Source organism: Typopeltis vanoorti, chromosome 17 (assembly GCF_054136105.1).
Source record: "Typopeltis vanoorti isolate ZY-2024b chromosome 17, IOZ_Tvanoo_1.0, whole genome shotgun sequence".
NCBI lineage: Eukaryota > Metazoa > Arthropoda > Arachnida > Uropygi > Thelyphonidae > Typopeltis > Typopeltis vanoorti.
In genome coordinates, this window is record NC_143565.1 from 65,588,466 (window position 1) to 65,609,043 (window position 20,578).

At 36.1% G+C, this 20,578-nt stretch overlaps 1 protein-coding gene across 1 annotated transcript in view; it reads left to right on the forward strand.

Annotated features, from left to right (window-relative positions):
* Positions 1-395: 395 nt before the first annotated feature.
* LOC150097450 (rho GTPase-activating protein 100F-like) overlaps positions 396-20,578 on the forward strand; it is a 90,270-nt gene continuing 70,087 nt past the window's right edge. The window contains exons 1-4 of the mRNA XM_090406921.1: positions 396-1,887; positions 15,051-15,231; positions 17,547-17,565; positions 17,977-18,847. Coding sequence (XP_090263047.1) covers positions 396-1,887; positions 15,051-15,231; positions 17,547-17,565; positions 17,977-18,847 — 2,563 coding nt within the window. The remainder of the gene's footprint in view (positions 1,888-15,050; positions 15,232-17,546; positions 17,566-17,976; positions 18,848-20,578) is intronic.

A 20,578-nucleotide genomic window follows, 5' to 3' on the forward strand; every position in this document is an offset into this window, starting at 1 on the left:
TTGAATTTCAGTTTTGACTAAATATCAAATGATTTTACTGGAGAACAGAGAATTAATAATAAAAAACATTTAAATACATATTTTATTATAGTATAAGGTATTTTTTATTCTATTTAATGACATGTAATTTAAACTTCGCCGATATCAAGCAGAATATATATACAGTAGCTTGTTCAAAATTTCAATTAAATCATTTCAAATGGCAGTTTTAAAGGTCATAGAAAATTTTAAATGTCATTTTTAACAAGACGAAGAGAATTGATAAACTCGCACCTCATTCGAATGTCACGAATTTTTCCTTTATTCCATAGGAATCAAGGGAAGCTTTGGAATCTCAGGCCGAGGAAGGAATCAGAAGGGCCGGACCGTCCCGTCCCAGAATACCTCATGGACAGATGCCGGAAATGGTGATCCAGAGTGACTTCCGGAAAGTTAGCGGAATCTCCACAGAAATTTTCCGTCAGATCGAAGCTGTTGAAAATGACTTCGATGCTACAACGGCGGCCCATCTGGAGGCGGCAGAGAAAAGGGGAGAAATGATAATTCACCTGCTCGACCCTTGTACTTTGGGGCGAGCAGGAGCGGAAGCATATCGAAAGTACTTAGCTGCGGCGGACAGTACGCATATCGTGCAATTTGTTGAGATAATCAAAAGACCAGGACAAACGTTAGGGTTGTACATAAGGGAAGGGGACGGGCTGCGGGCGACAGAAGGGGTTTTTATCTCGAGAATTGCTCTCGAGAGTGCGGTATATAACAGCGGAATGCTTAAAGTTGGAGACGAAATTATGGCTGTAAATCTAGTCGATGTTAGGCACATGAGTCTCGATGACGTGGTCATAATCATGTCAATTCCACGTCGGCTGGTGTTAACCATCCGATCACGGATATGTGGCGGAAAGTTACGAGAGCTAGCTGCTAGAAAGAGCGCCGAAGTTCGACCTCCTGTACTTGTATTTAAAAAGGAAGTAAAAGAAGAGATAGAAGAAAGCAACAGCAATAGTGAGAATGGTGTCTTACTTCGCGCCAGGACCAAAGGTCTTCCTGCTGATGTTCCTGCCGTGGCGGTAACCCTCGATGACCGAGAACCGTACGTTCATGAGGACCAATGTCTCTATTACAACTCGCAACCTCGAGCTGCGAAAATGCACGAAACAGTTGCTCGAATGGAAGAAGACGCATGGAAAAGAAAGCCCGAGCGGCACACTCACAGGCCGATGGTAGTGACTAGGCAGCCAAAACCTCAGAGATATCCAAAAACTCTCGAAAGTCTGGCAGAACAGGTTCATACTTTCTATTCGGGACGGCCTAGTGAAACTCGCAGAACACACTACCCATCGCACACGCTTATGTATCCTCGCGCTGAACGAAGTTCAACTTCTCGTCACCGTTACTGGGACGAACACGGGGCCTCCATACGGAGGTCAACGGGCATGTTGCGTGCAGAGAGCGAGCAGCGGATTCCCACCGCCGAAGAAGCCTACGACAGGTACACTTCTAGGAGCTTCCGTCGCAGCTTTCGGGTTCCACCAACTATGCAACATAGAGGTCGACTAAGACGGTATGACGATTCCAGAAATGTCGGTATACTGCGGCGGAGGTCGGTGATCGAGAGTTCCTCCGACACCGAGGTCCAGTCCGGCGGCACCAGAGAGTTCCTGCTCGCCCGCCAGCGGAGTCTGGGCCGCGCGGCCACACCTCGCAGCTACGGCCACGGCCGAAGCAATTCACTGCCACGGGCCCGTACCTCCTACCCTGACCACCGCAGACACCGTCAGTCGGTCCGTTTTGAGAAGACCTCTCTGCCTTACGACTCCCAAGAGGACAGCGACGGAGCCGTATCCGCGCCAGAGCTTCCAGCTACCAGAACAGGAAGAAGAAGTGGAGGTAGGTGAATGTTCTGAAGATATATATACATGTTGAAAGAAAGAATTTTCCATCTGTATGAGGATCATTTAGTTTTCTTGATGGTAGCCTACTAAATGAATTCATAGTTGTGGTCATAAGATTGCCCAGTGTACATTTTTTACACATTTTTATTTCAAAAGTCATTTTTGAAAACAAAATATCAATAAAGTGAATAACAAAAGTAAACTAATAAAAAGTGAAAAGTAAATTCACTATCTAAATGTTCAATACATGTCTCGTTAATAACAACCTGAAACAGTTTTTTTACTCAATAAGATATCATGCTGCAATACTCTTCTAGTAAGTTGTTAAAAAGAACTGTAGATTGAAGGATGCGGCAGACAAATTTTATAGATTTTTCGGATTTCTTCGGGTAGTTTAGAACTCAACTGTAACCTGAGACCTACAAGAAGCATTTCAACATGTTGCCCATCCAAATTCCATAAACTCCTTTGTTCGCAGTTAATGTGCCTTAATTCCCTAAGGTCATTTGAAGTATTATTCACGAGATAGTTTGATTGTTCACCATGCAAATAAATGCAGATCAGTATTATCCACATTAAACTCAATATGTATATACCTCTCAATCTCATCATCTTCGGTGAAGATTCGACAGGCTTTGACTTCTTCCAGTAGGCTGACTGCTGTTGCTCCTTACTGCATCAATTGCACCAAACGACGAGGACCTAAATTCACATCAGCCAAACAGTTTATTTTTTCTCCTTTAAACTTCTTTTGCGAATTTTCATTCTCCATGGTTCTTATTCTGTTTATAATATCAGTTATGTCTACTGAGTGAAAGCAGAACCACTGTATACCAATATCTAAAATAATACGTCACCAACTTCAATATGGATAAGAAATTTGCCAATTTGATCATAATAACACAGACTTGTTTTCTTTTCTTTTGTGGCTTTTTGAAAGAGCTTAAAGATTAGTATCCAACAGCTTGTTATTATTCACATAGGAGAATCAAAGAGTGAGTATGGCACTTAACATCGTACAGTCAAAATATTACGACGAATCCCCACCAGGTTTGCACTCATACCACAGTGAAAGCCAGTATTACTGGAGTAGTACTGGAGGTGTCTGACGTACTGTTCATTCAAAGTTGCTGATCGACATGGGCAAGGAAAGGAACTTCAAAATGACATGACTATAGTGTGTTGGGCGAAGGGTGGCAGCATCCAGAAATTGCCAATTTAGGCTGTTGTCAAAGTGCTATAGTTAAGGTACGTTTTAAGTGCAAAAGGATATTGGCCAGAACAGCAGTCGCTGGGCCAATGATGGATACCCGCGACTTATGGATGATCCTGGGGAATGAAGGTTGTTCCGCCTTGTGGAAAGCTCCACAGGAGAAAACATGTGAACGGCTGACAATATAACTTGACCATTGAAAAAATATTTTCTAGACTACAATCCAACCTATCCTCCTCCTCCGAATGGTCCTCCAAATTAGGTGTTTATTCAAGGGTACACCATGCTTAAGCCTAATCATCAACGACTACGCGCAATTTTATCTGAGAGACGTCAATGGATTATTGAACACTAGAAAAAAGTTACATTTTCAGAAGAATCTCATTTACAGATATACCGTGTGGACAGTGGTGGAGGATTAAGCAAAAACCTAAGGAGAGGAACAGCCGCGATGTAAAGGTCCAGTATAAACAGGCAGGGATCAGCAGCATTATGGTATGGAGATTTTTTGTGGGAACCTTTTGAAGCCCTGATACCTATAAGCTGTTCTATGAATGTTGCAATGTAGCATTCCATTATGGATAATCAGGTACACCCTACCCCGTCATGGTTTTCTCTAATGACACCAGCAGGAGAATATGCTGTGTCACATGAGCGGAATCATTCAAGAGTGGTTCGCCAAACACAAAAGCGACTTTTAGGTGTTACCGTAGCCACAAATCTCCGGATGTGAGATCTGTAGACTCTGTCTGGGATTACTGTGGATCGAGAGATTCGTTTGGATCTTTTCTCTCGAACACTGCAGATCTACTGAACCTGACGATATGGCATTTCCTGCAGCATTCAAGGGTGTTTTAAACAGCTATGCGATGCCGCTTAGCGGCAGTTTGTGACAGCAAGCTGGGGGGCCTTAGTTATAATATAGGGTGATAGTTATATTTTGACTGGACAGTGTACATTCTATATTAGAAGAGAAGAAAACAAGCAGGAAGCTAATTCGTGATTAAATCAATAAAAAATATTCAAATTGCACAGAGAAACTGATGCAATTCATATTTTCCGCCAGAACCGGAGATTTTCTAGTAATCCAGTCTTGATCCATGGATTGGAATATTCCTATTCCAATATCGAATTCAGAAACACAAGCAAACGTTGCGAAGCAAACCATGTGCTAAACTGTTTCCTAGTTAAATTTGCACAGTGTGATACAAAAAATAAACAAATAAAGATAAATATATGGAATGACTTTCGAAAGTAGACATTCTACTGAACTTGATGAAGGCATTGGACCCATTCCATCTCAGAAATGGAAGTTAGTTCTTGCAGCAATGTCTGATGTGTTTCCCTTAATTGGCATTTTAACTCTCGAACGGTGCGTGCTGTATAGGTTTCACATAAGGACAAGTTTGCCTTTGCCTTTCAAACCGTCAACACAGATGTTGCATCTGGTTTCGAGTCCTCTAAGAGACGAATAATTTTGATAGAAGGACATTTCGACCAAAGGTGAAATAGTCGATTTTATATGGTTATCGCATATCGTTTTTCCTCCTGGAAACTCAGGGTTTTTCGTCTTCAGAATAGCAAATTGATCAGAACACGCGCAGTTAACAGACATAATACGTTAACCTCAGAGTCTTAGCTGTTTCAGCCGTAATTCCAAACACTTCCAATTCCTATCCCAATCCCATGACATGGTGCATTATTTTTCCAAGTACTAAAAATCCATTCCAGAAATCGCATCCCCCATACGATAACACTATCACTACACTTAAAAGTGGGACTATACAAGCCGATAAATAGAGTTCTCCTGAAAGCTACCGTACCTAATTCGATGCACTGTATGTTTATATGTGCATTTAATTCGATGAGTATCTATTGCGATACGTATACCGTAGAAATGCTACGATATACTATCTAATTAGGGTGAGTTATGCAATAAGGAAGATGAACCCATCATTGCTTGGGATGATGTTGATTTGCACGCAGCAAATCAACAGCATGTAGATTCCGTAGGCACTAGTTAAAGAATCCACTGCCGTACGGCACTGGGCAATGAATTCTCTTAGCAAGGGTTGTGTGCACAACCTCTTGGTCACCTGATCCCTTTCCTTCAGTTGTGAGTACTCTGCCTGGCTTCTTTATAGTTATTCTTTTCTATTTTTGACCTCTCCATGCCCTAATTATGCTGAATTCCGTTAAACTGATTGATGAGTAATATGGTGGCCCATGATAACAACTCGTTGGAAGATGGTTACCTCTCAACCAATGTTCGTAATTAGACTGATTGAGGGGTAATCATTTAGCCTGTGCCCAGCCTTTTTATTATGCGTTGCTCAGGTGGTTTGTTACGTGTTCACAGAACATTCAAGAAAATAAGTATTGTAGTGTATATATTTGTTCATGTTAATTTCTTAACATCGCAAACATTTAAAAATATTAAAATAAGATTTAAAACGACTGGCAATAATAACTGTCATCAAAGAAAACTAGATTAAGCTAATATTAATGAATGCAAATTTAATGCTTAATACCATTAGTAATGATTTCATTAGTCACGTGTGTATATTTTTAAATGAATTCTCTTTTGCGTACTATTGTTATGAAATTTTGCAACAATTTATTGAAATCATTAATTTCCACAGGAAGCTCTTTGTTTGATCTTGTCTAATCTGCTGTAAATGCTGATATTTTTCTAAGAGTGCTTATATCTAAGCTTAAGTTGGTAAGAGTACAATCTTAAGCCTAAATATAAGACCGTTTCAGAATTCATAACAGCCAAATTAGAGATATTACTAACTTTATGAGAATACCTAGCAATGAATATTATTTCCTGAATAAAATTCACAGAAAATTGTGAATTCGTGCTGCTAATCAAATGTTATCGCCATTGATGATATTTATTCGTTGCTGACGTTTCAATGCCATCAACTGAAGCAGAATTGAAGGATAGGATGAACTAAAATATAGTTATCACGTGTGCAAAGCAACTCGTGTTACTCATATCGAAACTGTGGCACTTTTAATAAAATATTTCTAGTAATATATTAATATATACATAGCATATAACAGTAACGCAAAAATATTCAAAATTGTAAAATCATTAACTATTCTTCTTCTTATTATTATATCGCTCGTTTCTTTCTATATATTTAGATCATTATCTTCCGTCTTTCATTCCCAACATTTGCTCTTTTTTTTTCTCTTTTTTTTATGTTGGGCCCATATACAAGAGGTTGGCTGGTCAATCTATAGTACGTTAGTACCGTATATGGGTGATGGGTTGTGAAAGGAGAGCTCTGAACGCATAAGAGAAATCATGCTTACTGATATTAGCATCTGCATTCTTCATATTCCTGATTTCCTTTAAGTTCCATTTTTGCGTGTATCCAAGCCTTTGTTTTACAAAAGTGCAACTGAAAGTTCAAAAATACATATATAGCATGCTTGACTCGAAACAAAGTTCTTGGTTTCCATATTTGTATATAATGATGCGCGTAATACTTTTAAAAATGTCAACAACAAACACAAATTTGATTTTGAAAAGGCTGAAAGTTCGAGACTTGCCTTGTGTTTTCTCTTTTCTGACTTTCCAATCTTTCTTCATTCATATTATTCTATGCAACATCACTAACTAACAAAATAGAAGATTCCTCTATCAGTAATCAATAATAATCTCTTACTCTGACAAATGCTTCGGAATGAATGCTGTGCTTAACTGTCATCAATGCAATATCAGAAAAACATGCAGCACACAGAAGACTAAAAAAAAAACCTTCTAGTCCGAAAGGTGTCCTGCAGCTATTCTTAAAATTGTGCTCTAAAACTGATTCTTATCATAGGATGAGTTCTTACATTCTCCTACTCCATCATGCTGTCCAAAAAAAAGTAAATATACAAATACTTAATTTCAACTCAATGGTTCCAAAAAAAAATATCCATCAACAGGAACCGCTATGGTTCTGCAAAGTTGTTCCACTTATCTTAACATCTTCGATGTATGCGAGCACTGTGTGGCATACCTAATCAGATACCTATCATTCTATTGTTTTCTTTATGAAATTTTAACTGGATTACAATTTCCTTTCCGGTCATTCACTGTGCATACGATGGGCTATAATTGGAAAGGATGTATTTTATCTCACGCGTCCTCTTTTTTCTTGATGTCTGTGATCTTTCAGTAATTACACATCCGCTCACAACTTTATTGATAATTATACTTTATGCAGATAAATAATCTTCATTTCGGAAACTTTGTAATTTAAGAACAGAAAAGATGTAAATGTAAAGCACATCTGCAACCAATTCTCTAAATACTGATGCCCATGCAACTTTCCATTTGATAAAACGATGACACTCTATAACTTCTATCCTTCTGAACTTAATCCTGCCCAGTTTCTCGCAGAGATATAACTTACCAGATTTTGATTTTGATATCATTGTCCGCAGCAAAATAAAGAGCTTTCTTATAAATTTAAATAATAATAATTTTCACCTTCTTCTGAAATAAACACTACTTCAAAGCTGCGTCGATATCCACAAAGCGAATCATTCCGTTCAGCACAACATGATCTCCTTGAACAACTCCTGATCCACTATAATGTGACATTAATGCTCGAGGAAGTGTGACCAAATCTTCCTTAGAATCTTACTATTTACTATTTGTCAACAGAAACAAACTAGTGACTCTCTCGTGTGGAACAATCTGCAAGAAGTTTACCCTGATTAGTTCAGGTAAACTTCACCAAATCACCCATGAAATAAATAAATCCACTGAAGGCTTTCATTCCTAAAATGGAGTAGGCGAGGAGGAGTTTAGTCCAAACTTTTTGGAAAGTGGGAAAGGGGGGGGGGGCATCCAATCTCTACCCTTACCTAATCATCGCAGATAGCCGACCAATGATTATCAATGATTTTAATTTCCATTCTGGGAAGAGAATTCGAAGACAAAATAATTATTTTCTTTAAAAATTATTGAAAATTAAAAATAATTATAGGTTCTTAACACTGAATTTAAGTCTTAGGAAGAATTTATTCGCAAAGTATACATTAAGGCACGTATCGGTCATCGAACTTATTCCAAAAGAAGGTGACACATCAAACTAGAAATCTACAAAAATATCAATCAGTATACATGTGGATATATCGACTAAAAATAATACCCAAAGTCATCGTCAACAAATTGAGGTCTGTACATGAAAATGTGCATGCCATCCGAGATCTAATAAGCATTACTTTCCCACAACAATGAGTATAACACAGTATCAAGAAAATGCATCCAACCCCACTTGGCAGAGTTTTAGCAATAGTCTGCAGCTTTAGCCCGGGCGTTATTCATGCCATTACTAGTCTTATGTGTGGCTGGATTAAGAAACGTGATAAAATGGTTGTATATCTGCGGTTTAGTTTCAGGTTTAAGACTGATTTATTTTTCAAAACAGGTAACAATAATGTTTCATTCCCAATATTCCCTTTATTGGTCTGCTTTGCAAGAGATCTATCTCTTCTGTCAGTAATGCTGAAGCTTTTGCTAGGTTGTGTGCTATTTCATCACCCTTTGTTCTTATGTGAAATGTTACCCACTGAAATGTGACTGTACTGTGCTGTACTTTCCTTATGCCGATTATTTATATTTATAGTTATGTCGGTATTTATTCGAACTTTTATAGCGGTACTTTATAGCTTGCATAACATAACAGAGTCAGTTATGCGTTAACCCAAACCTACCATGCAGGCTATCGAAACCAGATCCGACGGAATAGAGTGGTGAATCGTTATTTTTGTAATCTTTCTTATCTCTGTAAATTGTATATGTTCTCATGGACGGTTTGCCTGTTTTTCGAGATGAGAAACCTGAGTTTTCGGGACAAAAAACACTGCGCTTCTGTATGGAACAGACTAACACGAACACGCCTTCAATTGAAAAGCTCTGATAAAGGTTCTTTGTCCTACATAGGATTTGAACCCAGGTCTTTCCAATCAAAAACATCGTCGAAACTGACTGAGATAAATTTCTCTAGACCAAATTTGTTTCAATGCAGTACAGCTAGAATAATTACTATTAGATGGGAACTGTAAGGCATATTATTTTTTATTTCTTGCTTCAATTCCGTTTCATGGTTTCCTTGCTAAATATATTCACAACTGCCAAAGTTTCCATTTAGGTCATATTTCGTGAATTAATCATTTCATATTCATTCATTTCCTTGATTTCTATAGACTGTCTATCAGAACCCATATTTCTCGTTCTTTTTATTTGTGCTCATCAATGTTTAAGTTAAGAAATTTTTTCTATCCTTCGTGCCTAAGACGACTTTTTAATTACAGGAAAGGCAGCCATGTATCATACCCAGCTAACGCCGTTTCCCTTCCTGGAGACTTTGATATTTTCATCGCGCAAAGCAGATAAAACAGCCATGGCCTCATAGCCTTGCTTGTTCGGTTGTAACTCAGCGGTTGCTATTCTGGTAATAATTCACTGTTTGTGTGATGTTTTTAAGTCAACACTTTCGGGTTATGTTATTGACGTTCAATGAGGAAACAAGCCACCACTGTAAGTGTGAAATAAAAGAACCTGTCTCCAAAAAGAAAATTACGCAGGTTCTTTACATCCTAGATGAGCTTCGAACCCAGGTTTTTCCAACCAAAATAATTGCTGATACTGACTGAGCTATTGAAGCTCCCGAATGAGAGTAACTGTAATGTGAGGATTTTAGCAATGGTCTTTACGCAAATCTTTCGTAGCACTTCCCCACCCCCAATCGCTCACAACCGCAGAATTTGAACAATAAGCAGGTTCAGCAGAACCAAATCTGTTCTTCAGATAGCTATGCCTGGATCATCCCATTTGAAGAGAGCTTTCCACCGCCAGTAGGACTATGTAAATCCCAGTCACCAAAGGCTGTAAACCGGCATATACCAGATGCTCGTACATGAATACTGTGAGTGGGCTAAAATAATTAAGAAACCTTACTCTGAAGGCTAAACATAGAACCTTTTTAAATCCACATCAAGGCACCAATAAGCGTAAGTGCCTTAATGTGCCACCTATGCATTGGATGAAATAAAATTCATCTACGGCGTTTTTAAAGATATTAAAGTGTTAAATGGATTCGAATCGGCCTATTTGTAGGGAAATAACGAACATGCTATCCATTTTGCTAACCCATAAAGTATGTCTTCTCTTCTCCTGTAATTCGATAAGGACTCAGTGAAAATTAATCTTCAGAAATGCAGAAAAATATATATTATCTTAATTCAGCGATCACCTCACAACAAGCAGCTTTACTCAGAGTTTCCTTATATGAATATTTATCAAACGATGCTGGCATTTATTCAAAATCTATTTGACAAACTTGTTTGGAATTTCCAGTAAACAATAAAGCAATCAGTTCGTTTCCAATATCTGCTGCTCACAGCTGGAAATGTTTGTCCTCAGAAGCTTCATATATCAACTTCATTCACGCACAATAAAAAACTACTAAGTCGTGCGACAATCTGTGCATCACAGTGAAAAATATGATACAACCTCTGAGCAGGGAAGACAGCAAAATACTACTTGTAGGTCCAAAAGCACAAAGAAAAAATTCCTGCTCAGTCAGAAGTGGTTCTGAGTATATAAGCTATAATTATATAATATTAATTATATAATTATATAATTATTAATTATATAATTATATAATCATTAATTATATAATTATTAATTATATAATATATTATATAAAAATATATAATAATTAATTATATAATTATATAAAAGGTATATAAGCTAAAACTTTTATCCTCAAGATTTCCAACTAATACTGCGGTTCAGTTCTTTCATATGTTCTTTTCCTGTGTGTGTGTGTGTGTGTGTGTGTGTGTGTGTGTGTGTGTGTGTGTGTGTGTGTGTGTGTGTGTGTGTGTGTGTGTGTGTGTGTGTGTGTGTGTGTGTGTGTGTGTGTGTGTGTGTGTGTGTGTGTGTGTGTGTGTGATCCTCTCCAGTTGACCAAATCCAAACTACAGTTTTACTATTAGGACACCACACTCCTCTTTCTCATTTGACAAACTCTTCGTTCTACACAAATCAACTGGAAACTTCCAGAATATCTACTTCTACAAACTTATTTGTAAACTATTCTTCATTTGGATTCTGCAGATTTGTTTGCTTCAGAGGAAGATAATCCCCTTTCTCGTCTGGTCTTAATTTTGACAACACTTGGATCTCTTGAAATGTAAGATTTCTATTCTTGAGTCAACTGTAACTTTCAATATTTCTTGGCATTAACGTATTAGATATATTGTCTGCTCTGTATCCAAAATATTCGGTTTTCCTTTTCACTCCAGGCTACACGGCAAGATAATGAAGGAAATATGTTGAGTATATTATCACCTGTTGGAGTGCAGACTATTACAACAATCTACACAATCTACTACTTGATAAGAATCGAAAACAGAATATTTAGAGCTACAGCTGGTACTGATTTATTTCCACGTGCCACCTAGTGACCTGTTTGCCATTCTTGATATCTTGCTTATATGAAAGTTCTGTTTGTACAGGTATATACAATTTGTAAGAAATAACAACAAAAATATCTTTGTCACAGTTTACGCTATGGTAGAAATTGGTAATTCCTAAGATCTTGCACGAATCTTGCGAATACTTATCAACAGGTTGCAACTAAACAGTCTAAGGAAATAACATCTGTAACTTCAGATTATACATTTAGAAAGACTGCCTCATGGAACTAAGTAATATTGCTATTTATTTTAACGTATACCATTAAAAGTTTAATAGACCTGTATGCGTTATAAGGTCTATTAAACACTAAATAATAGACCTGTATACGTTATACAGGTCTATTATTTACTACGTAAGAGCATGTACCATGCTCTCACGTAGTAAATAATTCTAGATAAATGCATTTGATTTTATAATGACTGTAGTGCTTTAATTTATATTTTTCTAGCTACCAGCATGGCTATGGTTCTTGAATATTCCTTCATTAGTCTATTACCATTTTCATTTCTTTATTTATTCGTTATCATTAATATGATAACGGGAACAGAGAGAGAGAGAGAGAGAGAGAGAGAGAGAGAGAGAGAGAGTACGTTTATTATATTTATCGAATTATTGTTCTGTCTATTATTACTTGTACTATTTATACATTACTACTTGTATTACTATAAAACTTGAATTCCTTTTATAAAAAAATTAAAAAAAACTATTAACACAGATCACAAATCAGCCGAACACCGTTGATTATTATTCTCACATATGATGAGGTGGTGTCCTAAGAGTTCACTAAAAATCCTTGATTTTTCAACACAGCAAAAAGTAATTAAGTTGATTAATTATCCATCTCTGACCAATTCATTATTCTTTCTTTCACACCGACATCAGTTTCTGTGGCTTGCATTTTCTGCAAATATTTCCTTAACCACTGTTCATCAGATCTAGTATCGTTAACTTCCCCCCCCCCCCAACCAACCTCTCAATCTATAAAAAAAAGTGAAGCCGGTGTACTTCACAGCTCGACTTTCAATTATGAAAACATTTTTTCCTCGTATTCCTGCATTCCCTCAGCTACTATCTGTAGAATGACCCCCCCCCCCCAATGTTACTTCCAAAAGAATATAAACTGCAAGTCTTCAAATTCAATATTAACAAGTTTCTTCTTTCACTTCAACTTTCTGTTCATCTTTGGTGCTAATATATTACAAATGAACAACATCTACTGTATAGGACTGTATAAAATAAAAACACAGCTTCCGTACCCTTTTCCTCAGTTTACAACGCCATAAAAAGGCACATAAACATACCACAGACATATATTTCTAAAAGTGGTGGGGAGGGAACACTAGATATCCCTCCCTCCCTCTCCACCACTGAGGATAATAACAGACCAGGTGGTACTAATTACCATGTGCACCTAACGCTTTCTGTAGGGATGCCCTTCAGAAGTAGACAAATTTAGATGTTCAACACAGTTAAATCAGTCTCACTTTATGAAATGAATGTTCCACCACAGACAAACAGTTTTGGTGTAAACCTTAGAAGACATACCGTTCTCAAATTCTTAACATGGCGCTAATCAAATCCCTTCCAATTTTGGCATATACGAAGCAACTTGAATAGATTGGCATCATCAAATCTACTTATCAGATGGCCATACCTGTGACCTTCGGCAACCAAGTATAACACGCAATAAAAATAATAACAATCCATGATACTTTAGGTCCTCAAGGTCAATGGCCTATCCAAATCGGATTTCTTAATCAAAATTTTATTTGTATGCAAATTTCGTGTATTCTCCTGGCCAGTTTGCCTAGCTGTGAGATGGAAAACACGAGTTTCCGCAAGGAAAACCCTAGTACCTACGTATGAATCAGCCTTACTCACCTTCAACTGAAGCCATAATAAAGGTTTTGTGTCCTCAAGATTCTTCGTGTGACCCATAGAAGAGTCTAGGAAAAAATAACATTTATAGGACTTTTTAAGGTGAGCTAGTCGGTCTCGTGCATGGATGATAGGAGTTTCCTAACGTAAATTAGGGTTTTTCACCATTTAAAACAGAACACACACAATTTACATACATAATACAATAGCTTCACAGCCTTAGTTGCTTCGGCTGTAAATTCAAAATAACCAACCAACATTCAATCCTAAATAAGATTTGAGCCTAGGTCTTTCCAACCAAACGGGTTCAATGGAATCTACTGAGCTAGGAGGCTCTGGAAGTAGATCATTTAAGGACTATATAATCATTGAAAGCCTTGGAAAGATTCAACTCCTCCGAAATGCAAAAGGTGAACTTAATATTAAATAAACGTCCATAATAAGCAGCTTCATAACGTAATTCTTCACCATCTCAGCAAATAATCTTTTGCCTTACTGTGTTAGAGGCATTAAACCTGATACTGTCATACAATGGAGAATTTGATGGAATGTGCTTAAAACTCCCACAATAGTAGAACAAATTTAATTCAGGCTTATCGGAAAAATTGCATCCTGAGAGTATCATCAGCACATCTCCCTGGATTGTCCAGTTAATAAAGTGATAATTCGTCTCGGTTATAACTGTAACCTTAACGGGGGGATGAAGTATATCTTTACCACATCTACTCACAATCAATCAACAACCAAGTCAGAAACTATCTCTTCATTACTGTGACTTCATTACTTTCATTGAACTCGAGAAAACAGCATTGATACTTTTACTGAGAAAGATGGCTAGCCATCTACTTGACGTCTTTCATTGACACACACACACACACACACACACACACACACACACACACACACACACACACACACACACACACACACACACACATGAAACTACATATATGTGTATTATAAAATTAAATATTGACTATAGTTTCATTAAGAAAGATTCAGCACTTTGCTACGGAAATTGTATCACTCAGGCGTATTATGATGATAATAATAATGCTAATCCCCGGCTCAGCAACTACATGCCTGTAAAGGTCCACAACTTACTCAGACTGGATTTCGTAACCACAGTTCTAAGAAAATGTGGTTATGATTAGTTTTTGTGTGTAAACTGCGTGTGTTCTCCTGGCCTGTTTTAGTTTGTTGGCGCGATGAAAAACCCTGCACCTTCGTATGAGATATTATGATAGCCAGTTATTTTTATTGGTCCATTTGCCATTTCCAACTTTTTACACATTTTTAAAATGATTTCCTTAAGAAAACTCCACATAATGAATACTTCAGTAACATATTTTAGCGAAGAAGCGATTATGCTATCCATAAGTTAAAAAAACTGGATATTTTAAATATATACTTTTATTTAACTACTGTCGTTTGCCCTATTAAAAATTCTGAAAATTCCACTTCATTTGTATTCTCCACTTTGTGTAGATATGTTTCTGATAGCTCACCTTTGTTCTATGTCTATCTGTAGTTGCATAACAGTTGCATTTTATTGCTATATTGCACACAGCCTTATACATCCGGTCACCAAGTGTGTTTACATCAGCAGAATATCGTGCATGGCTAAGTCGAGCGCCCTCTACATCAGCAATATATGAGAGAATCCGACGCGGAAAGAGCCTTCGCCAAGCACAGCACCTGCCTCGAATAGCGCACAGTGCCGAGAGCCTCTTGGATTCTCTTCGACAGGTATGATATTATAACTCAAACGTTTAGATCAAACAGATGAATATTTATCATTTATTTCTGCCTCTAAAGTCTGCATATTTCATTCATTTTAAGAATGAGTGTTAATAAATAAACCTTATGCGTGGATTCTTTCTCGACAGGTATTATATTATAACTCAAACGTTTAGAGAATACAGATAAATATTTAACATTTATTTCCGCCTCTAAGGTCTGCATATTTTATCCATTTTAAGAATGAGCATTAATAAATAAACAACATGCTAATCATAAACAGAATTGTTATGATGTCATCTTCCACAGTTTCTAAATAGTAATATCTAAAGAATGACAAATCCAGTTGCTATTACTTTTACAAATGATTTAACAAGACAAAAAATAATAGATGAACGATCATTACTTTACAGAAGGTAAATAATTCATAGACTTATAAATAATCCCATAGAATCACAATACAGCGATTTGACACGATCACAAAAAATGTGTACATCGTAATGTCATTCTTCGATAGCGACCAATTTATTATCATAGCAATAAACCTAGAGCCGTAATTTGACTTATTACTGCAAACAATATAAGTTTTGTCTAATTTTCGCTAAAATGGTACAAATTAACCCCCCCCCCCCCCAAAAAAGATACCGTAATAAAATTTAATATAGATTTTAAATACTTAAGTTTCAATTAAATCATTTCAATAATTCCTGTAGCTGGATTTCTATCCAGCCAGACCATACCAGAGATGGATCGATAAATTTTTGTAAGTATTCAAAATAACGAGTTACAATACAATTCGGTTAAAAATTGAGTAAGTACTGTATATAAAATTAATTTAATAGTGATATTTTGAGAAATGTATCTGCAAAAAAAAAAGTGTCCTGAGTATGGGTCCGGGAATATAATAAAAAATTAAAAAACAATGTATGATGTTCATTACCGCAAATGAAACAAGCAATAATTTAAACATCGGTTACAAAATGTTGGCTTATTATCGTTTGTAACAAACATTTTTGCAGAATTTCAGATCATTTTATCCCATTTTGTACATCAAATTATTAGGTTTAGAGATCGACTTTGAAGTTTCGACAAATTTGGGATTTTCAACTTTACGAAAATCCGTCGTTCATATTTGTTATATGAATAGAAACAACTTTGCAGAATGAATCAAAGAGATGTACCATTCCCCCCTAGTTTCGTAGTCGTGAAAATATTAATGAATTCATATTGTTACGAAACGCGCTTAAAATAAATTCTAACTATGTTCCCCTAAATCCTATAAAGGATTTACTACTTACTCCTATAAAGTCTATAAAGTATTCGAAAAATATCTAAAAATTAGTCTTCATAAATGGAATTCATTGTATTCTTCATTGACTATCCCAACCTTCGAACTACTTCGACTGCTAATAGTATAAATGTTTGTAAATATTACACTTACCTCTGATTCTACATCTAAATGTATCCTCAAAGTGTTCCTACTCGCGCAAGTATTAATGAATTCATATTTAAATACTTTTAATTAAAAATTCAGTCTGTTTATTCTAAATATTATATACACAAGTATTTTACTTCTTTATTTCTCAGAGTATAGGTCAAAACTTTGCTAGATGATAAACTTTTCTCTTTACCTTGTCATCTAGGAAGTTGTCATCTAACCAAGAGCTATGCCTTTTAATAGTATCTTAGAAAGGTTTAAATACCAAAATGCACAAGCATCGGCAAGCGGGGATTTGGTGGTGAAATAAGAGAAAAAAAATGTTGGTACAGCTTTAAGTTTTGCATCTATGACAGCAACTTTAAAACTCATTCTACTTTTGGAAGTATAACATGCTATTCTTTAAATACTTACAGATACTAGAAAATAGTTCATTTCTAAAATACTCGACTACACTGCAACTTCTCAGTAACTTTAACGCATGCCTATTATTGCAGAAAATTATGTCACATGAAAAGATCAAATTTTTGAAATATATATCTAAACAGACTTTAAAAATAAAGAAAGCTGCTTGCAGTGGCCTATCCCATGTTTTGTGGATCTTTACAAACCGTGTTTATTAGAATAATTTCACTTCAGATTACTCATTTACTGAAACTGTCATTCTAGAAATACTTTCGTCTTCTGTCAATTTGATTATTTTTTTTCTGATTACATAATCCAATATACTGTATATGATTATTTAACTATTATTAATACTTAAGTAACAAAAGCAATTACAACACAAGTTGTAATTAATTTTGTATTTATTTATTGATATAAACATATCAAAGTGAAAATATTTACGTTGTGTGATAAATCAAATTGCAATTTGATTACCAAATAAACACAAAAGCAATTACAACTTGTGTTGTTATGTAATAAAACGACTACTAGCGTATTGCAATGGAATAAGCTAGTTGTTTTAGAGGGATATCTCTGATTCACTCAAACTAAGGAATAACATGATACGGAACATCAAAGATAACAAATACTCCATTTTTTTCGTGCCTGCATTACAGCTCAACTAGTACGCTTAGTGTAGTAAAATAAAAAATATTGCATATTTAATTAGTACAATTAGATATGCACTATAGGCATAATTTTTATTGTTTTACTATAAAAAATACACAGAACATTTTCTCACTTCAAGTGAAAGACAGTTTTTATTTTATACTGAAGTGAAATTAAGATTATATGTAATTTTGTTTTAATCAAACCTAGTATGCAATGAGAAAGTAAATGATATGTTGCTTCTTTTTTCTTTTCTTATTTACAGGAAGAACAGAGATCTGCTTATGGTTCTGAGTTTTTTCACCGACGACCTTTCCTTCATACATCGTCGGATAACTTCCTTTCCCAAACTTATGGACACGATTATCTGAGGCAAGTGCCACATCCTACCCCCGTAAAGCCCTCAGAACGCAGACTACACCTTTTGACTCTTAACCCCAGGGATTTTTTCAAGTATAGACCTGAGAAAGATTCGGAAACTGTTTTACATGGTGGTGGTTTTAGTGGGCTTCTATGGGTCCACTTACTTGCCGGCAGAGGAATGCGCCCTACAAGCCACGGCGACCAATTTCGGGATTTATACTGTGTTATCGAATGTGATCGTGTGCATAAAGCTAGAACTGTGGTTCGAACTGGCGAACAGAATTTCGACTGGGACGAAATATTTGAATTAGATTTGGTCGACAACACTGAAATAGCATTTCTAGTGTACAGCTGGGATCCCCAGTTCAGGCACAAATTATGTTATAAGGGGACCATCCATCTTCTAACCCTACTCCGCGAAAGTCCTGTACACAGTCTCGCCCTAAAACTGGAACCGCGAGGCACCCTCTACCTCAAACTTCGTTATCGTGATCCCCGACAAACCTTCCAGCGACTGCCTGCCCCTACAGACGAGGGATTGTTCGGGGTGGATATGGAAACCGTGATGATTCAAGAGAATTCCGGGTTCACGGTACCACTGATCCTGAAGAGATGCGTAGAAGAGGTAGAGCGGCGGGGTTTAGACATTGTCGGTATCTATCGTCTCTGCGGTTCAGCAGTAAGAAAAAAGATGCTCAGAGAAGAATTTGAGGAAAATTCGTTGCTCGTGGATCTGTCAGCTGAGCACGTGCCAGACATTAATGTTATTACTAGTACGTATGATTGTCTCTTTATTAACTTAATTTTCAGTGAAAATAATTAAATTAAAAACTGCTATGCAGTATTAATTAAAATTATTAATGCGTAACCTGTGCTGCATAAAGAAAAATATCTATTTAATTCTTTATGAATTGGGAGTTTTGACTGTGGTTGAAATTTCAAGATAACTAACAAAGAAAACACCAAAACCAAAGTTTTTTTAATTTTTTTACTTTAGCATACTTACCAGGAGGGTGTGTCTTTAAAAGGATGAGTATAATATATAACATCAATAACACGCATGCCATCGGCTGGAAAAGTCTATGTTAATAATTGACTGATTAAGTCAATTAAGCAAAATGTGTTCATAAATGATAACCAAGCATGGATCGCATTATGCCATATATGGCACTGCTGAGCACTAGTAAAGTAAACAATTAATGAATATACATATTTATGATTTTAGGTGCCTTTTTCGTGGACATAAAAGTAAGCCAATTGTGGAAGTAAGCATTAAGTGATGTGATCTCAGATTTTTTCTAGATATTGCTTATTCATTTCACTGATCTTAATGTTAAGTAACAAGTAGACCACCCACAGTACAAATATATTACAGATTTACTAATAACCTTTCGTGAGTGTAAATGGAAACCACATAAAAAATTAATCCATAGCTGTATTAAACTGTCATTTGTTAAATGTTTATTATTTTTCTTCACTGGGAATTAGTTTCAACTTCAGTCTATTTGAAATCTTTAAATCGTGAATTCACTAATCAGATAAGTGATTACTGAGCAAAAGAAACAATTTTAAAAATTATGTTCCTAAAACAGAAGGACTTATCAATCGAATGTTGCTCTCTGATCTAACATGAAAGCAGCTAATTTACATCAAGAGAACACAAGATTCCGAACACAGAATTTCTTCCGCAGTTCCATGAAGGTCTCAAATTCGAAATTGTGCAATTCTTGTCATACATTTTATTTTACTTTTTTTATTAAGTGTTTAAATGCAATTTGAAATATTTTTTCAAATTCTTTAATTTTAAAGATTCTTGTTTTATCATTAACTAATATTTTCCCCAAGAAATACCAGCATTTTCAAATTGTACATTTGCTTCCTTCATTGCAATCGTAGCTAGTTTCACAAACTAATCTTCCTCTTACGTTATGGTGATGAATGGAACTTTATAAATAGAAATATTACAAGAGAAAGCAAGAAAGTAGTTAAAATAACTAGACAAAATAGTTAAGTAGAGTTAGATCTCTGCTTACCTGTTTTGACAGGTAAAGCCTACGTTGTCCAGTTCATTCCACATAGAGATATTTTCGCATATGTGCGTTTTTTCATGGAATATCATGGAAAACATTAATCTTCTACTGAGGTCTCATGATATATGCAAATACGACCCTTCCGACAGGACAGGACAGAGAAGAACGGTTCTAGTGAAAGTGCTCGTTGCGAAAATCACACAAATTTGCTCTTCGGTTGGAAAGGCCAGGGTTTTAATCACGTCTAGGACACGAAGAACCTGTATATGATTGTTCCTGTCCTTACAAAAAAAAAAAAAAAAAAAGCTTCTACCATCCTGATCTTATTCGGAGTGGAATATTTTTTTTTTCGTCCAGAAAAACAAGAAAACTGGGCAGAATAATACATGTAATTAACAGACATAATATATTGGTCTCATATGGCTTTAGTTTCTTCTGCCTCAATTTATTGCAGCAGAAGATACTAAACACCAG